The 20896-nt window shown below is 47.6% G+C and overlaps 1 protein-coding gene and 1 long non-coding RNA gene across 7 annotated transcripts in view; both read right to left on the bottom strand.

The window, feature by feature from the left end:
* The window catches only part of CRACDL (CRACD like), a 107478-nt gene that overhangs the window by 64876 nt on the left and 21706 nt on the right, over positions 1-20896 (bottom strand). For 5 of the 6 annotated variants that reach the window (XR_012645222.1, XR_012645220.1, XR_012645223.1 and 2 more), the window contains exon 1: positions 6026-6572. The exons of the other annotated variant lie outside the window; for it this stretch is intronic. Coding sequence is in view for 2 of the 5 variants with exons in the window: in XM_074991653.1 (XP_074847754.1) it covers positions 6026-6033 (8 nt within the window). In the remaining 3 variants the exon portion in view is untranslated. Of the gene's footprint in view, positions 1-6025; positions 6573-20896 lie in introns of those variants that run through there. 6 annotated transcript variants of the gene reach the window in all.
* LOC142006805 (uncharacterized) lies at positions 4190-5765 on the bottom strand. Its single transcript, XR_012643832.1, has 3 exons — positions 5674-5765; positions 5277-5311; positions 4190-4381 (listed from the first exon to the last, which is right to left on the bottom strand). It is a non-coding gene; the product is annotated as an uncharacterized LOC142006805 (long non-coding RNA).

The raw sequence follows: 20896 nt of genomic DNA, 5'->3' as shown, positions 1-20896 counted from the left end.
CTGCAACTCCTGCCTCTGCTAGAGGATGAAGGCGGAGACCTGCATCCCCTATGGGAACTCATGGTCGGGGACATCACCACGCCCTTGTGTGTGGTGGGGGATGCGTCCTAACCCCCTGCAACCCTGGCTCATGTGGCCATACACAGGTCATCTGGACCCCACCCAGGACCTGTTCAACTGCTGCCTCAGCTGAGCAAGCTAACCCATGGACTGTGCCTTTGACCACCTGAAGGCGCCGTTCAGGTATCTCCACATGCACCTGGCACTGGGGTGCATTATGTCCCACAGGTTGTGGGGGTGTGCTGTGCCCTCCATAACATCGTGGAGGGCAAGGAGGAGACCTTCTTCCAGGGATGGATAGCCAAGGCTGGTCCTGGGCATAAACAGTTGGGTACAGCCCCTGACTGCCATCCTCACCCTGATAGGGTGTAGATCTGGGAGACCTTCCAGGAAAGCTTCACCTGTGGGCCCCAGTGACCCTGCTCAGGGCACCCTGTGCAGGTTCCTCTGGCCTGCAGCCCCACCCTGTCCCCACCACTACTCCTCCTGCCCGTCCACCCTGCACCTCCATCCCCAGTAATGAGGGAATGGGGGTGCTGAAAAAAATAAACTTTATACCGAAACATGGAAACTCTGTGCAAAATGACAACTGTGCTAATAACTATGTACAGTGTTGAATGGGGGTGGGGGTAAGTATATACACTCGGTAGGTTGGGACAGGGGGTGGAGGCCCTTATCCCTATGAGGGGTGGGGAGCCATGAACCACAGTGGCCATGGGATCTCCTCCCGCCCCAGGTTCGGGGTCCCCTTCGGGGCTGGGCTCATGGGGAGGTATGGCCATGGGAGGGGTGCAGCAGGCTTGGGCTCGGTGGTGGGAGAAGAGGGGAAGGGGGGGCAGGGGAGGCTGACACAGAAATGCCCACCATGGCCATCAGCCACGGGGTGAAGCCCAGCCTGATAGCTGGGGGGAGCATGGGTGGGAGCAGGGCAGTGGGGGGGGGCAGGGGCAGCAGGGGAGGTAGCAGGGGCAGTGGGGGGTAGGAGGCGGGGTCGCCTGCCTCCTCAGAATCCCGGCGATCAGCCTGAGGTGGGCCATGAGCTCAGCCCAGTCCTCCATGCCAGGTCCACCTCCTCCACCCACAGCTGCCACTCTGCCAGGTCATTCTGGTGGTGAAGGACGGCTGTGTAGGCAGAGGTGTTGTCTGCAGCATGCCGTTGGGCCCTCCAGGTGCAGGCCCACCTGGACACCGGTGGTGGGGGTGCCTTGGTCCTCTCCTCTGCCGCTCCTGAACTTTGTAGCCAGTGACATGAATGGGGCTGGCCAGCCCGGTGACATGGTGGCGCTCGCCCAGCCCTTGCAGGGTGCAGCTATGAGGACGGAAGCAGGGAGAGAAAGACAGTCGGTCAATCCTGCACTACAGCCCCCTGTGGGCAGTAGCCCTCCCCACCCCCATCTGTTGACCCAGTGGCCCTTGGGGATCCTGGGCACTGAGGGAACTGGGTGCAATCTGGGTCTCTCTCCTGAACCCCCTCCCCACGTGTGTGGCTCACAGAGCTATCCTTGGAAGCGGGTGCTGACTGTCACCTGCAGGCATGTCCACGAGCCTGGGGCTACAGCCTTCTGGGGTGTGTCTGGGCTGGGACCAGTGTCCGTGTGGCTGGCCCAGTTCCAGCCAGTGCAGGGGCAGGCTCTCAACCCCATGTCCCGGGATGTGCGGCATGCTGGGTGCTTACCAGAAGGTCCCTCAAAGAGATCTGGATGTGCCCTGCTGGATGTGGCCTGGCTCAAGTATTCCAGGCCACAGCAATCACGAGAGTCCCCTCACTGGACATGGCACCAGATGGCAGCTCCAGCTCCGGGTGCTGCAGGGTCCTGGGCTGGTCCTCCTACAGCCCTGGCTCTTGCCCAGTTGCCACAGGGGGCTCCTCCATTGCGGTGTTGAGTAGGCTGTGGGGAGGGGAGGTATCTTTGCCCCCAAGGAGGCTGTGGAGCTCTTGGCAGAAGGGGCAGGTGGAGGGTCCTGCCCCGACCGCCTGGCTGCATCCCCAGCCCAGGAGTACCCCTGCAGAAGCTCCCTGACTTTGGAGCATGCCTGCTCCAGGGTCCAAACAGGGTGTCCCTGGGCCGCCAAGCCTGTGGCTAGCTGGCCATAGGTGGGGGCATTCCTCCTCTTGCTGGTCGTCTCCCGGAGAATGTCCTCGTCATGCTACAGGCCCAGGAGGTCCTTCAGCTTGGGTTCCATCCATGATGGGGCCCTCTATTTGGTGACCCGGGCAGGTTCCTGAGACCCCTCAGATGGCTGCCTGGTGGGGGGCCCTGGGGATTGCAGGGGGGCTGGCATCAGCCGTCACAGGACTGTCTGCTGCAGGGGGTGGTTATGAGGGCATAGTGGTACTCAGCTCGTCTCCTTGCTGCCTCTGTGCTCTTAAATGCCTGTCACGGGGTTTCTGGGCCTCTCCAAAACATTTAAGGCATCCAGACGCAGAGAGCACAGAGCTCTGATAGCACTGGCCAGGACATCTCTGAGCTCCGGTTGGCCAGTGCCATGGAGGGCCCCTCTTTCGAATAAAGGGCCCCCTGAGCATCTACACACTCTTTTTTCTGAAAGAATCTCTCTCAAGAAGGTGTTTTTCCTCATCTGGGAGTGGCAAAGGGTGGCCAGAAGAAGTGCCACTTTCATTCAATTCAATATCAAAAGAACGCATTTTACATGCAGACACTCCACGAGATTTTTTCAAAAAAGGTTTGACTTTTTTGAAAAAAGCCTCTAGTGTAGACCACAGCAGAGCACAGCCAGCTGTCTTAGATGGGCTCCAGAGTATGTTTACTGACCAGGCATAAATACACAATTCCATGCCACAATGGAATGGTCTGACACTACCAGCTGGGTGATTGTTGCCAGCTGAGTTTCCACCTGGGCTGTCCACTTAACCATGGGAAAGAGTGAGAAGACTTATTTATCTTTAAGGAAAGGCATTATTTCATTACAGGGGATTATTAGTCAAATGTTTGAGAGGTTGGTGCCCATCCTTACACAAGAAGCAAGTCAGTAGTTCATAAAATGAAGGCCTGCTTTATGAGACGTGGCATTTTGGAGCCTGAATTCGTCAATCACTGGCTGCAATTTGCCTTGGAGGAATTCAAGGAAGGTCAGATCCCTTCTCAGTATTTTTGGCAAACAGGAATAACCCCTCAAAGGGGGACCACAATAGTCCAGTGCAACCACTGATGGAACAAAGAATCAAAACTCTTCTACCAATGAGGGGAGACCTGTTGCATCCAGAAGGGTGGTGATATCACTGAGCAGAGATGGCCATCAATCAGAGAAAGCAGGCACTGGAATACAAGGAGCAGCCAAAGGCTATTGGTCCTGAAGACAGCGCTCCTGTGAGGATCTAGCCATTCAAGAGATATCAGAACGAGTGGACTAAAGGAGTCATCTGGGGTGCAGGGGCAGCCAGGTTATACAAGGTGACTACACAAGAGAGACAAGCGATCTGAAGGAAGACGGGGTACTCACAAGTCAGAAGACCTAACACCCAGAGAGAGCTGGCAGAGACCAATACAGAACAGAAGGACAGAGAACCCACTGGAAGCTAAGCCCCTCAGAGGCCTGCATGGGAGTGTATGAAGACTCTTTTGTTACTAGCTCCCTGCACAAAATGTGGGTGCTGCTCAGAAAGAGCCTGTTACCACTAGCCTATGCAGTGTTTCCTGTCACCTGAGCACTTGGGTGACCACCCTGGAGAGATCCAGGTGCTGCCCAGCTGATTAGCAGAATGTCCACAGCGCCCAAAGCCTGCAGCACGTGTTATTGGTGACGAGCCCCTCGGTGCACATCACAAAATTTATTTCATACGTGAATGGAAAAAAAGAGAGAACATTGACCACTGGTCACTAGCAGGTGAAATGACACATCCATTGTGCAGAAGGGGTTTGAAGATTCTGTCGCCAGCATGGCTCAGCAGAAGTATCAAAGTACCCAGCCAGAGAGCTTTCCCCCTCTGTTTTCTCCAACGCCCTAAACACATGTGCACAGCAGTGTAAAGTTACATATGCTGGGTGAGGTTTTGTTTGTTTTGGAGTAAGCAACATTTTGACACAGAAAGGCCACAGGAAAAGTCAGACCCTATAGAAATTGTTTAAAAAGAACAGCCACACAAGTTATTTTATATGCCCTATGAATTCTCATCTATATTTTATACGCCTTCAAGAATTACAATGTTCAGTGCATACTGAAGTGATAATGAAATACTTGAGACCACCCCACCCCCCCAGATCAGAGACTCGGGATACCCAGGACAACATTTTCAACAGTGGCCACTCTTCTGGGTGCTCCATTTGAGATCTCTTGGGATTGCTTTCCGAACCACGGAGCCCTGAAAGACCCAGGAAAAGCAGAGAGAATCTGTAGTTAACTTAGTAGCTCTGAAAATTAGGTGGTGCATGTCTCAAATTGAGCTCTCAAATCAAGGAATCCCAAATTAGAGACCAAAATTTAAAACCTGGCTGCAAGTTAAAGATTTCCAGCCTTTAGTATTTATTCCTCAGATTGCATAGAAATCATTATCAACTCACATGCAGAGGAACTGCAAATACAATAAAAGCTGTGTTATCTTGCCCTGTACCAACCAGCCAGCTCTTTAAAGCGGCATTTCTGATCTTCAGAGAAAGTCTGGTTTATAGTCCAGTTGGCACAGGGTTGGCAGGCTCCTTACCTGGCTCTGCATGGCTCCCTGGGAGTGGCAATGTGTCCCTGCTGTTGCTAGGATATACCACTGAGGAACAGACATGAGGGGTCTGGAGTGTGGGCAGTGGTGTAGGGCCTGAGCTCTGGGGGGGAGTTTGGGTACAGGAGGTGTTTCAGGGACATGTCCCTGCTGTTCCTCGTGAAGGCATGGTTAGGCTGCTCTGTGCATTCCCTCTGCAGTCCCATTGGCTGGAAACTACAGGCAATAGGAGCTGTGGGGGCAGCTCCTGAAAGTGCAGGCAGTGCGCAGAGCTGCCTCGCCATGTCACTGCCAGGAACATACAGGTCACTGCTTGCTAGGGTCACCAACAATGAGCAACCCTTGGATACGGCACCCCAAAATCCCTCCAGCACCTCGACTCCCTGCTCCAAACTCCCTCCCAGAGCCCATGCCCTGCACCCCATTCCACACACAAACTCCCTCCCGCCTTAGTTAATTGGAATTTTACCCCCATTCTCCCAACATGCAGGATTAAGAAAGGCTTTTATTTTACAAAGTTAGGATACATATGCCAAATACATACAGCCAGGTCCTCCCTCAGCTGGTATAACTCAGCACCTGTCCATAGAAATCAAAAGAGTGATACCAATTTACAACAGCTAGGGATCAAACTGTATGAAAATTAACCTACACAAAGTCAGAGATATCAATTTCCAGATTTGTGAAAGTATGAAGACGGGATTTTCTGTGAGAAACAGCCATGCAGAAAACCAGCTAGCAACATAACAGACAACTGTTCTCACATAAATTTCATGGACTTTAGTTTCTAGGCATCTTAAGAACAGTGAATAGTCAGTTTTCCTTTACTAAAAAGTTTCCACTTTTAGACTAGCAAGATAGAAATAAAAACAAAACAAAACATACTTTAAGCTTTTTAATAAATCAGGCAATGCACTTCACTGAATGCAAACAACTCTTACCTAAAAGCTTGATTATTTCTCTTTCCATAAACACGTTACTATATGTAATAGACGACTTCAGCGAGGGCATGGCAACAAAAACTCTCAAATCACTTAAGGGTTGTTCATTAGTAAACTGGACAATAGAGTAACTAGAGAAGTTTAAGTTGTTTTCTGCCCTTCACAAAACACAGGCAGCAAGCAAAGTGGGCAGCTAACTGTACTTCCTTAACATCTGATGAGACTTTAATAAGTAAAAAGACAGCACGATATTTGCACAATTTAGTGTTGTTGAGATGAGTAACTAAGAAACACATTACAACACAAGGAAATCAACCTCCAAGTAGATCAAATATGAACTTTAACTGCTTACCTGTACATGTTCACGTTTTACCGGATTCGATCTAATACCAAATGTTGCTGGTGTGCTTAGAGAAACCCCTCAGTTTGTCAACCATCTAAGCATTAAACTAAAATATAGACACTTTTAAGTTCATGCAAAAGGATTCCAAAGATGTCTTGATTCCATTTGAATTGGGTGACAGATTATACACCTCAGGAGCAACCAGACATCACGCTATACCAGTGAGCTTCTCCCAAAGTCTGACTCATTACCACTACCCTTAGGCGTATATATGAGGTTGAATAATTCAGTCAAAGGAGAAAGCACCACTACCCTAGAGTTGCTAGGAAACAGGGAGGGAGTTCCTAACCCGAATTCTTAGCTGAGTTTGATGTTGCCCAGGAAGCTTAGGTTCCAATGACTTCCTTGGAAATACAGGAGGGAAATACGCACACAGAGATCTTCAGGGTATAAAGTTATCACCGAACTTTTAAAAGATGCCAGCAAAGATAAACATCCAGTGCAAATAACAATTAAACAATTTCTAAAAGGTTAAGACACCACTCAAGCAAACATTGAGCTCTTTTGCAAAAAGCTATGACAAATTTGCTATTTTCCTTGCTAAAAAAGTTGGGGAAATTTTAAATCAGATTTTTTCTTCACTAAATGATGGACAAATTACTCTGTTACAGGAAATGCAATAACAAATAAATACATCCCTGTATATGAATGTAATATTAATGCTGTGCTGCGCTGGTGAAATCAAACACGCAAAAATTAGGAAATACAAAAGTAATGGTTCTGATTGGCCCAAAGAACCCTCGCTGTAAAATATATTAAAAGGCGCTCTAAAATGCTAAGGGGTATACTCTGGAATACTGTGTGTGTGCAATGCAGTCAAATTAATGTTGCTACAAGATCCTTTACCTGTGCATTTCATGCATTTAAATATTAGAAGTTATCTTACCACTGTATTTTGCATTTACTTTCCTGTGTGTGTGTGTGTTCAAAACAAATAAAGGGGGTGGGGAAAGATGAGAGGAAGATGAAGAAAAGAGGAAAAGAACCTCAAAGCTATCTTCGTCCTAAATGCACCAGCATGTTCCTTGTAAAGGGCTGCAGAAAGGCTGCTATGATGCACTTATGCCTTGAAGTTCACAATTGTGCCCCAGTCCTGAACCAGCTACCTAGTTGTTCCCTTCACAATATATAAAAAAGAAGGAGTCTCCCCAGTAAAGGATATTCCCTCCCAGTGCTGGCATAGCCTCACAGGCCCTCACACAATAATCCACAGTGAGGAGGATGGAAGTTGGTGCCACAGCAGTTTCTTCAGCCCTGTGCAGACACTTTCCCATTTCACATACATATCCTAGTACCCAGCTATCTCCCTCATTTCACAGGAGAGCTGAACTAGTTCCACAGAGTGGGACCAAGTATCTGCATCTGTGGAATATGGACTACCTTGGAAGAATGCTGTGGTATTCATAAGAATCATATAGAGGCCGCTGCCAAAGAACAGACTGGGGGACCCCATCCCTGGCTAGGCTTGGAAGCAAACGTCCTCTACCAGAACAAGAAAGCCATGTAATATAATATAAATGGAGATACTCTTCTTACAGAACTGGAAGGGACCTCAGAAGGTCACGGAGTCCAGTCTCCTACCCTCTTGGCAGGACCAAGCACCATTGCCCCTACCCTTCCTTTTCTATTTGTCTCAGATCCCTAAGTGGCCTGCCTCTAGGCTTGAGCTCACAACCCTGAGTTTAGCAGCCTAATGTTCAAACCACTGAGCTATCCCTCCCCCTAGCTGGGTAGCTGACAGGCAAGTTGTCCCACTAAGGCAGCAGCTCCAAACCTCTCTAGATGCACAGGCATATTCTGTGGTGTGGGAGATTTGTAACTAGATGTGTGGGCTAATAATCACACAGCTACAGTCTTTTGAAGGGGGACTGAAGGGCCTGAGAGCATTAGCCTCGTTGGTGGCAGAGATATGCAAACTGTGTACGAAGAAGTCCAAATATGCGTTCCACTTGGTTTTGTGTAAATGCGTTCACCTGATTTTGTCTGCATCTGGAAGCGCCACTGAAAAGTTTGTGTGGCTTTAAAACAATGGTAACTTTGTTAATTTAAAACAAATTTTCTTTTCCAACTGAGCGAAGCGCATGCTTCCCCACTTATGTGCTACAGAGCCAATTCCAAGCTTCAGCCTTTACGACATTTGACTTTGGAGAGGAGAGGGGAGGGGAGGGACTAAGATCTGGTTTACACCTCCAGCAGATGGTCACTGTCTCACTCAGAGTATTTCTGTGTTTCACAAACAAAGTTCCTGCAAGCTGGTGAAAGCCGCACAGTTGCATAAACTATCACTAGCGGAAGGAAAAAAATGAACACAGGGAGGCCTCACTATGCACAGTTCACTGCACCGTGGTTTGTCTTGCCCTGCTGTGCCACACTACACCATCCTGAGCACGTGATTCAGTGTGCTCAACCCTTCTCAGAGCTCCCTCACTGCCACGTTAAGGCCACTAAAGGAACACCCTCCCGCCTTCATTATGGCGCCAAGAAGAAAAGCGAGTGATGCAGACAGTGGTCAGCAGGCTAAGAAGGGAGAAAAGGAGATGACATCAAGCCAGAAAGTCGAATTACTGGACAAACTGTTGCACTGCAACCTCAGTATCTATGCTTCATGGCATTAGTAAGTCTACGGTGTGTTGTATTTAAAGACAAGGAACAAAACGCAAGGGGCAGCGTAGCTGCAAGTTTGCCAGATTGTGCAAAGGTGTCAGGCGTGAGTCACGCTCCCATAACTGAAAACAGGGAAAAGGCATGAAGAATTAGCATTGAGGACATGGCACTGAAACAAAGAGACCATGTTAAATTAATCAATCAGAGCTGTTTAGCGTGTTCATAACAAAGGTCGTTGCTTTTAGAAAAAGGGAACACTAATTTCTGTTGTGGGATTTTTTTAACAAGACACATTTATGAAATTTCTCTATTTCATAATAAAATGTGTTTACAAAGATTTTAGGCACATCAGAAATTTTTATATCTTACTAAGTGACTGATTTTGGTGGAGGGTTCTCTTAAAACTAGTTCATCACGTAGTCAGAAGACGTAAAAGGGAAACTCATTTGTCCAGCTATCAGGAAGAAAAGGAACATTGTTTAAGCACTCTGTTAAACAGAGGTGTGAAATGAAAATAGATCTGGGTAGAAGAGAAAGAAAAACTTTGGAAGCAAGTTTTTGTATTATAGTAGTTAAAATTAAAATGTTTACTTTAGATCAAAGTGGACATTTGAAGAATTTATTTAAAAAACTATGCCTGCAGATCCAAGCACTTAAAGCTAAAGCTGAATACTTGGGTTGTGCATCTGAATATCTCTGCAAGCATTTTTGGAGATGTGATTTTATATGATTCAGCCACAAACTAATGAAATATTTAAAGCAAATTTTAAGCTAAAGTCCTGTAAACACACAAATGCACAGGTGGCTTCGTCAGTAAATTCAGGGTTGGCACATGTCTGCTAAATGGTTTTAATTAATCTCAGAGGGGAAGCTGTGTTAGTCTGTAGCTTCACAAAACACAAGCAGTCCTGTAGCACCTTAGAAACAACAATTGTTAGTCTTTAAGGTGCTACAGGACTACTTTGTTTTACTTACTGTTTCATTACTGTTTCATAGATTCGATGTCATGCTAACAGGTCTGGTAAGCTAAAATGCTTTTCACTTTCAAGCTAACAGATACACTGTCTGCAAGCTGCAACAGCCTGTTGGAGCCTTCTGGAACTGTCAGCATAGAGCTGGGAAGAGAGGATAGGTTGAGCACCAAGTCCCAGAGGAGGCATTATCCCCCTTTGCCTCTTATACCTGCCCCCACGTGGGGTGCGAGTTTGCAAATTTTAGAACAGGCACCATCTACATAATGTGAAGTTGACCAGGGAAGCAGCCTCAGCAGACCACAATACAACATGGGATTACCCACTGCAACTTCTTAAAATAATTGAGGAAAAGGGTTATGCGCCCCAACAAGTTTTCAACTGGTTTGTTTCTGGCTCTTTTGGGCTTTAGCCTTTGGCAGCAGGTGCATGTCTGAGGAACGTGTGCCACCCTAAGGCACTGAACACAACAAGACTGACTGAAGTGTCTTCTGTAAGACAGGCATTTCTTTATGTCAAAGGAACGTGGCATACCCCTACCAAAAGTGATCCCACAGCAAAAGGCAGGGGGTAGGGGGAGAGGGGAAAATGGCCAAAAGAAAAAAGTTGGGGGTTTTTAATTGAAAAACAAAAGCTTTAAAGACACTACAAATGAAAAGGAAACTAAGAACCACTATGAACAATAACAACAGGCTACAAAAAATAAAAAACTCAGAAGTCAATGGAACTGCTCCATGATGTATTTGAGGCCAAAGACAACTGAGAAGGAATTGAGTGTGATTTGCCCACACTGCATAAGATGGCCTTGAGGCAGACCAGAGGGAAGAGAGGAAGGGCAGATGCATGTACAGGGGTAACAAACATAACTACCTACATTTTCCATTTGGAGATGGAGGGGTGCAGGTACCTCCACAGCAGAGCACCCATGGAGAGGAAGGCAGTGCTGTTTAAACCATGGTTTCCCAAACTGGGGGATGTGCCCCCCCCGGGGGGGCATGAAGAAATTCCGGGGGGGGGGGGGTGAGGCGACCTAGCCCCCCCAACATTCCCCCCACACACCCCTAAAGAAAGATCTGGCCTTTGCTTCTGGATCTCAGCCCCTGACATTTTACGTGGGTGACCCGGCACAGCCGCTATGAAAAGCAGGCAGCCAGCAAAGACCCACATGGAGCTAGCTAGCTGCCTTCTGCAAATGAGAGTGAGTGTGGGCTGGGGGGAGCAGGATGGGGTTAGATGGGGTGCTGGGGGTGTCTGGGTTTGTAGCAGGGCAGGAAGGGGCTCAGGTAGGCAGCTTGGGGGGCTCAGGCAGTTGGCCAGCTTGTAGGACTCATGGGACTCAGGCGGCTGGCCCCGGCAGAGCAGGGCTTGGGCAGCTGGCCCCAGCAGCATGGGGCTTGGGCGGCTTGGGCTGGCAGGCAAGTGGCTGGCCCTGGCAGCGCGGCGCCTGGGTGGCATGGGACGGCAGGTGGGTGGTTGGCCTGGCAGCATGGGACTGGGGCAGGCAGCTCAGGCAGCTGGCCCACAGCTGGGGTGGGGGCTGGGCGGCTGGTCCAAGCAGTGTAGGGCTCAGGCAGCCAGTGGGCAGGTGGATGGTTGGTTCCAGTGGCTGGAGGACAAGCTGGTGGCTGGCCCCAGAGGTGTAAGGCTTGGAGGGCAGCTCTGTCAGCACAGATCTGAGGTGGGTAGGCAGCTGGCGTGGGCAGCTCTGGAGGCTGGCATAGGGCTCAGGCAGCTGGGCCGGCTGGGGCTGCACCAGGCACCCACAACAGGCCAAGAAAAACTATTTGTGCTTGTTTTTAATTTTAAACCACATTTTTAAATCAAGTTTTTGTGTTTATTTTGAATTAGAAATTGAATTTTTTGTTAAAGGAGGTTGGATGATGGTAAAGAAGAGGAGGGGGGAGCATGAGGGTTTCTCAAAAATGAAAAGGGGGAGCAAGATGCTGAAAAGTTTGGGAGCCACTGTGTTAAACTCAACACTCACAGGAGCTCTGCTTGTATCAACCACTGAAACAGTATTAGGCCGGTTTGAATGAGGTCTTGAACCATTTCTAGCAGAAAATATTTCTGAAGAGTAAAATTTGCGGACAAGTAAGGTAAGGGTTAAAGGCATAATGAAACATGCATTTTCAAAAAACCAAACACTAAAACAAAAACGCTTCATAAAATAACCTGCTTTTATCCTGCAAGATCAAAATCTGCCACCCAGATAGCTATGAAAAGGGTAGCTTTATAGCAACTGACATTACTTAGTCCACTCACATCCCAGCATACATCATTAGCACAGTACTAAGAGAAATCTCCCAGCTGATCAAATCCAGAATGAGCTGTATGGAGCATTGATTCACACTGATGAATTGTAACCAAGCAACACTGACATTTTCACTCTAGTCTGCTGTTAATCTGACTTGGAAAGAACAGCCACTCGTTTAGCAGAAGAATAGCACTGAAAGCCTGCCAAACCCGGAGTACCCTAATTAAAGAATTCCACCACTCTGACACTGGGTCTGGCAAATCTTTAGCCAAAAATGAATCGAAATAGACTGTTGCCTCTCCCTCAATAAAAAGATAATGACAGGCTTGACAGCAGCAAATAAATTCCTGTGGTCTGCGAGTGTCTCATAAATAACCTTTACAACTGGAGTACTTCAAATTTACCTGCCACAAGAACACTAGGATGATGAATTAATCATCTAAGCAATGGGTTAGAAATACCGTCTTTTTGTTAGCTCAGCTGTTAAATGGGAGGACAAAATAAAGACAACTAAATTTTCTCAGAGTTTGTTGACAATGATTACCAACCCAGAAAACAATAGATGTTACTTTGAAATGAACTGGGTACTTAAAAATACTGAAAGTAAGAGCTTGGTTTTGACTAATTCTACCCCTTGGTAGAACAATGTGAATGTCACCCTCTCTATTATGACAGGTTTTTGGATTTTACTGGCAACAAAGCAGGCACCAAATGTCCATTTTTTGCTCCTTTTGGCACTGGATTTTTGTAGAAGTCAGAGCTGTTGTCCTTTATATTGCTTAATGCTACATGTACAGATAACAGGAAACAAAGGTCACGCAGTAAACTGTTCACCAGTTGGCCATTATAGGACTAATTGGTGGAGAAGAAATGTTCTATCAATAAAACTGCCTGTTCAGGTTCTTCACTATTATTCATGGTATGCTGCCATCATGTCATAGCAACAGATTAGTTAGGCATGAGATAAACATTAAAGAGAAAACCGACTCTTGTTTTGACAGCACAACACAAACTAGCAGGTGGGTGTATTTCTTGTCTATTGTCAACGTGGAATGATAGAAATGCTAACACTCTCCCCTCGATCTCTGTGCTCCAAAAATCAAACTTTTTGAAACTGAAATCAAGCTTCCAACAAGAACTGGAAGTTTTGCACTCATGGAAGACATAATTTCCTGCCTTATTCTGGGCATCCTCCAACCATGCCCCCACACTCCCACCATGGGCTGCACTCAGTCCCTGCTCAGCAGGAGGCAGCAAGCAGCATGAGCATGCACCAGAGGACTCTGGAGGAGCAGGTGTAGCTATGCCGCTGGTGGCTGGAGAGAAGTGGCAATTTCCAATTCAGAGTATTACTTCTCCACAGCCACTGGCTGCATGACTGCCTCCTGCTCCTCCAGAGACCACCACCACCATCTGTGCCTCTTGCCTGCTCCCCTGAGGCTGCAGGTGAGCATTTATTTGCATGTGCAGATGTTCATAAGTTGGATATTTGTAAGTCAGGGAGCGCCCGTATCAGCTTTATGAATCACTTCCATCATTTTGAAAATGTACTAGGTCACTGCCAAGCCTCTCTTTTCCTTCTCTCCCCCAGTATGATGACTAACGGGCTTAACTTTTTTCATTAATTAGATTCTTCACATGGGGTATTGTACTGGCATCCTATATATGATTTTTGTACTAGGGTGAGCAATATTGTGTATCACTCCATATAGGATACCACCAGAACCCTAAAAGATCACGGTAATTCTTGTTTTGTACTCTCCACTAAAGCTATTTAATGCCTTACTTACGGTTACTTAAGGCCGCTGATGGTTTCAGCTTCCATAAAACAACCTAAGGGTCAAATTGTGCTTCATATGAGGTAATGAACTCCCAGTGACTTCAACGTGGCTGTTAGGACATACCTAGGGGTAAAATTTGGTTTTATGCTCTTTCATAGGCCAGATGGTTTAATGTAGCATCTATTCCCTACATTGGCTCCTTGCCCTCAGACTCATTCTTTTACATTACATTTGCCATCTGCTGGCCCAATCACCTAAATGAGCCACATACAGTACTTTGGAATTGAGCTATATTGATTCATTCTTCTCATCAGTTCTGCCTCAAAGTGGGGTTGCAGGCAGACAGCAGATACATGCAAAATTTCATGCTCCAACTGCGGGATTTCTCTTCGCCTCATTCCTCTGATAGTGGTTGTCCAAGAGAGCAGAAGGAAAATTGTGGGAGGGAATTAAAAGTGAAGCCAGAGTGAAGAACAGAAATTGAGATTAAACAAACAATAGGATCCTAGTAGCAATGAAGGGGAAGTACAGCCATTAGTGGTGCATTTCCTTTTATAGTAGAGCATGTCATGCCACGGCAAGGAGCACAATAACCCACATGTGGGTCCAAGAGAAATTAGTGCTCTGTTAGTGAAACCCCATAATCCAGGCTGCACTCAGCCATTCTTCTGCGTCTAGTGAGACCGAGATGTTAACTCTTTAAATCCTGCCAGCACTGAGGGTTTGAAACCGAGTTGTTACTAAGCTAATACCATGTGCACACACTGTCTTGTTAATTCAGGCTGTAAGCTTTTAGGACAGGGAGTTGTTCCGCGTGGGCATGTAGTTCCAGCACACTGGGGCCCTTACTTTCGTTGAGTCTTCGTGGGGCAACTGTAATACAAATAAATAATAGTATAACTGTGATATTCAGGTCACTTTCACATCTTCTGAGCGATGTCACAACTGCACAAACAGAACTGGGACACAAACTAAGAGCCCCAACGTGCGTTCGGATAAATTGTATCCACAACGGTGTTCCTGGACGTTAAACTTTATAATCCTCTCGTAACCAGTGTCCCCATATTGTGTTTTGAAGAGAAAAAACAGTTACTTCCTTTGGTATTTTTGTGCCACAAAAGAACTCCTGTTCATCCCAACCAGCAATCACAAGCACAGGCTAACGCCTCAGAAATCCTGGTTTACCTGACTGTTTCTCTGTGTTAAGGTGACCACCCGTCTCCTTTTGGCCAGGACTGTCCTGTATTCCAGGCACTAGGAAGGATTAATTTTAACAAAGGAGCCAGTTATCCCATATTCACGCCCGCTGCCGAGCTGCCCACCCCCCAGGTCAGCACAGCCACAGCTGCTGGCTGGAGAGCACATACTCAGTGGCCATGTATACAGGCAGCAGCAGGAGAGGGAGCCAGGAGGGGCAGTGCCATAGGTTAGTAAAGCAGGGTATGCTGGGGTTGGGGGTAGGGGTGGGTAGTGTGTATCTCCCAGTCCTTTTTAAAATTTTAATGGGACCTGGTGCCCCTCCAGCCAGGGAGACCTCCCCCACCCCAACCCTCGCAACAAGACAGGGCTGCAGCCTGGTTCTGGCTCTCTGCAGCCTAGGGAAAAGCCAGGAGCCTCACCTGCAGGGCTGCAGCCCCGTTCCCAGCACACAGCACTGTGGGTCATCTGGTAAAACCCTCCTCTACCTTCCACAGGGTGGCCGCCCCTGCAACTGGGGAGCTCCCCCGTGGGGAAGCAGCCCCATTCCAGTGCCCCTTAGCATGGGGCAGTCAGGGAGCTACACTTGCTTGGCAGCTGCAGCTGGGGAGCTTCCCCATCCCCTGGGTTTCCTGTATTTGGCCTAGGGAAATACGGTCTCCCTACTCTGTATGAGTATCAGCACAGCTACGGTTTGGCAGCTATAACACAGGCACCATAGCACAGACTCTTCCATCTATGCAGCTAACCCACCTGTCTGAGAGGTGGTAGCTTAGCTGACAGGAATTTTTGCTGCTGGTCAGGTCAACCTAACTACGGTGCTCTGGGTACCAAGTCTTTTGCAGGACTGAGGAGCAGCCATTGGTCAATCAAATATTAACGTGTAGACAAGGTCTGAGCCTCCGTGTTTCTTGACTGTGCACCATTCCCATCCCCCCCATGTCTCTTTTCGCACTTACACAGCCACACATGCACACCTGTCAGAAAAATATTCTGTTAAACCATCTACCTACATGGTACTAATCTCTGGGCAGGCGCTATTATGCCTCATTTGCGGTGTGACCCACCTTTTATGTCTCTTACAACAATTGCAAGGAAAGGTCATCAGTTTCAATGATGTTTTTACTGCATCTATAAACATGGTTTAACTCAGCTCACACCACTTATTTACCAGTCTCCCTCACGTGTCTGATGTCCCTGGCTACAATGGCTCTGATCTGATGGCCACCAAAGTCACACAGTCTGAAGTCCACAGGGTGGGCTCCTATCCATGCCCACTCGAGGGGGGAGCTGGGGGAGGTGTGTGTGAGTGGCAGTCGCTGCTTCCCAAGCAGAAGGTCACCAGTTCTCCTTCTCCTCTGCCCCATGCTCAGACGGTTCCCCTGCAGGACATCAGTATTCCCCTGCAGCACTGTGCTACACTGACAGCGACTACTGCCTGGGCGTGGGTCTGACCTTGGGCCATGGGCAGCAACTGCTGTGTGGGGCATTGACCCCAGAGTGCTTAAGGGGGGCTTGTTGTGGGGAGGTGTCCTACCATGGAAGTGGGAATAAGGCAGTCCTCTGAAGGAACCTCACAAGAGGGACCGCAGGGTCCCTGTGTGGGAGCATCCTGGAGCTCCAGACTGGAAGGCCATGTGCATACAGGTGAGTGGGCTGTTTTGAGATCCCCAGGCTGTGTGCACTGTGAGACAGATGTGCGCTCCCCCAGCTGCTGCCTGACCCCTAGGCCAGAGGTCACCAACCAAAACAGCAAGAAGACTATTTTTTCCAATTCAGTAAAAACTTCAGTAATTCAAGAGCTGCAATGCATGTGACTATGAGATAGTCTTTAATAAATAACATCAAACCATACTTTCTGTCACTTTTATTTTAAAAACAGTGCACACACAAAGATTTGTAATGTGGTACATAGTCACTCCAGAACATTCACAAACTTTTTACATATTCTATTTCCTCACATTTTATGTGTGTGTTTGCACCACTATCTTCCTGACTTTCACTCCCAAACCTTCTCCCTCTCTGGAGGATGCTAAGGGAAGTTATCCAATATTTCAACATCATATATCATTTGTTATTTACATAAGAGTTATTTATTTTTGGGCTTTTAGATGTTCGCCATCTACTGACAATAATCAGGAGGGTTTGCGATTTTAGTTTGCGATTATAGTGTCAGGAGCCACAGGTTGCAGACCCCTGCCCAAGACGACAGGGAAAGGTTTCTAACTCCCCTGAAGTGCCCTCACCAGGATCTTGGGGGATGTCCTGGGAGTGGGGAACTGGCTCCAGGGTCAGCAGGAGCTCCTGGCTGGCAGGCATGGCAGAGTAGCTGGCCTCCTCCTGCTCCTCCTCCTTCCTGTTGTTGTCCTAGGGCCTCTGAAGGGGACTGCCAGGCACATCCCAACCAGACTCCATGACTTCAGGGGGGCAGTGATGTGGCCTCCCTTTTGATGGCGTCTAGCTGCTCATATTAGCAGCACCTGTGGGTGCTGTCGCAGAGCAGCTGGATTGCTTCAGAGCACTGTGGTAGTCGTAGACCTCAGCATTGGGCCACCTGGTGCGGAGATTCTGGAGAGTGCGCTCCTCTTCCCAGAATCTTGTGAGGTCCAAAACAGCATTCACCTGGGTCCTGGGGCACTAGATACCACGGGAACAGCTCCGATGATGCTGACAACTCTTGAGGGTTCATTTGGAGCTCTGGCCTGGCTCATGGCTCCCTCTGACTACCCTGCGTTACAGCTCAGGGACTTAGGTCAGGCCATGTGCAGCCAGCCCCTTCTTCCTGTGGACTGCTCCTTTAATGCTCTGTGGGAAGGTGAGCAGTAGAGTTGGCCACAGGTGTGCCTAGAATGGTCAGGTCTGCAGCTGTGCCAGGCCCCTGGAGGCCAATTATTTCAAAATAACAGCCACTGCCCATGAGAACTAATGCTATTTCGAAACAGGCGCTTGCTTGCTCCTCTTGAAAACCCGGAGTACATTATTTTGAAATAACTCCCAGTTATTTCAAAATAACAGATTATTTAATGTGCACAGGCACTATTTCGAAATAACTGGGGTTACTTTGAAATAACCCCAATAGCGTAGACCAGGGCTCAGAGACCTCACACAACATTCTTTAGTGACCTGGAATGTAAATATCAGACCTAGAGGACTCCTTTAACCCTTAGGATTTTCTTATGCTCTCTGCCACTTAGCATTGAGATCCCTGAGTTACAACGGCTTCTTGGGCTCAGCTCTAAAATGAGATAGAAAGAAGAGGACAAAAAAGGGGCAAAAAGCTCTATCCAGGACTAGGTTTCTTATCACGACCATATTGCAAATATTGGGATTATTTAGAATGAATAGGAGTGTTTGAGGGAAAGTGATTGAGATATTTCAAATTATGAAGAATACAATGAAAACTGAACAGTCACTTCATTTTATCTTGACCCTGGAGACAAGAAGAGGGTAACGCCAAATAATGTCTGGTATAACAGGAAAATATAAAAGGAATGCTATTTTGCACGTGTATTCAACTGGAACTGTACTTTGCCATTGGAAGCACAGCCATTCAGAAAAATCCAGCATGAAGCTTTGTGGTTAGAATGCATGAATTCATTAAAATCAAAACATTTTGTGGAGAAAGATCAATTTAGAGTAAGTTCCAGGGGAATCCAGGCAGATTCCACTTCAAAATTCCCCACTGAGACCCAGTTCAACAAAACTTTTAAGCGCATGATTTAAACCAACTCTGGTCTGCAATGCACTTAAGCATGTGCTTAAAAATAAGCACATATTTCAGTCCCACTGATTTAGTGAATGGGGCGGACGCCTAAATTAGTGGCATAATGCATTATCTTTAGGTGTCTATAAGATAACAAATGGTTGAACCAATTGCTTTAAAACTTTACACAAAATTTTTGGGCTAGTGCTGTGAACCCTACTAATGCTAAGGGCTAGTCTACACTAAAGCTGTAAATTGACCATGTTGTACAACTTTAGATAAAAACCAAATAACCAAAGTGGATGTAATTTGGCTGACTTACCGCAGTGTCTATACCGAGTGGTGTTGATGGGAGATACTCTCCCACAGAGTTACTGTGAGGAAATAGGAGAAAGGCTGGGCCAGGCAGGGGTTAAACAGAGCCTGGTTACCCAAATAGCCCCACCCCAGTTCACCTGCAGCCGGTGTCAGGTTTGGAGGGAGTATAGAAGAGAAGCCAGCCCAGTTCGGGGCTGACCAGCCAAGAGGCAGGAACTGGCTCTAGCATATGCAGGGCCAGAGGCAGAGCTGCCACCAGGTTGGCCATCAAGGGAGGGAGCCTCCAACCCCTTCCCCAGGCAGAGATGGGGAGGAACCCGAGAGAACCAACCCCTTGCAGAGGAGAAGTTAGATTCTTGGGGACACGCTCCAAAATAAGACCACAGCCCATAGTTGTGGGCTGCAGACCTACACCCCAGGCCTCTAGGCTCCGCAAGGGGTCTAGCCACTACATAACCTGCCATCGGGGGGGAACCACCTATACTTACATTCCACCTTTTGGGAAGGTACAGTACAGATGTTGATGGGAGAACACTGAATCAACTTAGCTTGTCCTCACCAAGCCTGCTGAATTGACACGGATACAATTGATCACTGTAGTGCCAATCTAGCTGGCAGTATAACAATCCCTGAGATGTACTTATGGAATCACAGAAATGTAGGGTGGGATGGGACCTTGGGAAATCATCAAGTCCAGTGCCTTAAACTGAGGCAGGGCCAAATAAACCCAGAACGCCCCCGACAGGTGTTTGCCCAACTTATTTTTAAAATCTTCCACTGATAGAGACTCTATTACCTCCCTTGGAAGCCTGTTCCAGAGCTTAAGTACTCTTTTGAGTTAGAAAATGTTTCCTAAATCTCCCTTGCTGCAAATTAAGCCCATTATTACCACTACTACCTTCAGGGAACAGGCATGTGGAACAATTGCTCACCATCTTCTTTGTAACTTAACCTATTGGAAAATTGTTATCATGTACCCCCTCAGTCTTCCTCCTCAAGACTAAACATGCCCAGTTTTCCAAACATTCTCCTGACAGGTCAGGCTGCTTACTTATAGGGGTCATCTTCTTAACAAGAGCAATGTATTCAGAAGCAGACCTCACATTCCCAGAATTAAACTGATTTTTTATTAGGTACGGGGAGATTTCCCAGGCGTTGCTCAGGTCCTTAGCTCAATTTTTGCTTTTCTTAATTTAAATCATTCCTCTGGGCTGGAGATGTGGGGTTCAATATGCAGGCTGCCCCACAGAGAGAGGACTACCCCAGCCCTCTCTCACTGCAGCAGCTTGAGGCCAAGTGAGAAATGCCTCTCCACAGCTGCAGCAGTTCAGCAAGAACAGTCAGGGGAAAGGTGCCTGTACCCTGGCTGGGGGACAGACAGACACACAGACAGGCAGACACACAAACAAGCTCTCTCAAATATATAGTACACACCTGTCCCTTTCTCCTCCCCCACCCCTACTGCCTCAGTGGGGTGATAGCTGCCTGATCCCCACTTTTGGCTCCTTGCTGTCCCCATGTCATTCAGTATAACTGCCCCGATTGCCCCCATGATGGTCATCATATAGCAGAGCCCTCCCTTCCCATGTTATGAGAAACAATCTCATTCCAAACGCATCCCATGTTCCTGGCACAACCAAACCTTGGCTTTGGTTGAAGTTATGGTAAGAGGAAGCTGCATGCAAATTTGGTGGCTCTAGCTCTTACTGTTCAGGAATTCTTGAATAAATAGAGAGACAGGCAGACAAACTCTCTCAAGTATGTAGTAGACAACTTTGGCTAGCAAATTTGTTTGGTCTGAAAACAGCCAGTTTTACTCCAAAGGCTAAAGACCTGGAAGGCATACAGCTGGAGGAACAGATACTATCACAAATTCCAAGTTTTCATGTCTTTCCTGGCATTTAATCATGTTAAGGAGGCAATGGATCTCCCAGGGAGGTAATATCGCAGAAAGTCCACAGCCCATATCACAGTGATATTGTGCCAAGTCCC

Source organism: Carettochelys insculpta, chromosome 1 (genome assembly GCF_033958435.1).
Source record: "Carettochelys insculpta isolate YL-2023 chromosome 1, ASM3395843v1, whole genome shotgun sequence".
Taxonomy (NCBI): Eukaryota; Metazoa; Chordata; order Testudines; family Carettochelyidae; genus Carettochelys; species Carettochelys insculpta.
The sequence above is the reverse complement of the archived record's forward strand: the minus strand, read 5'-3'. Positions and strand labels throughout refer to the sequence as shown.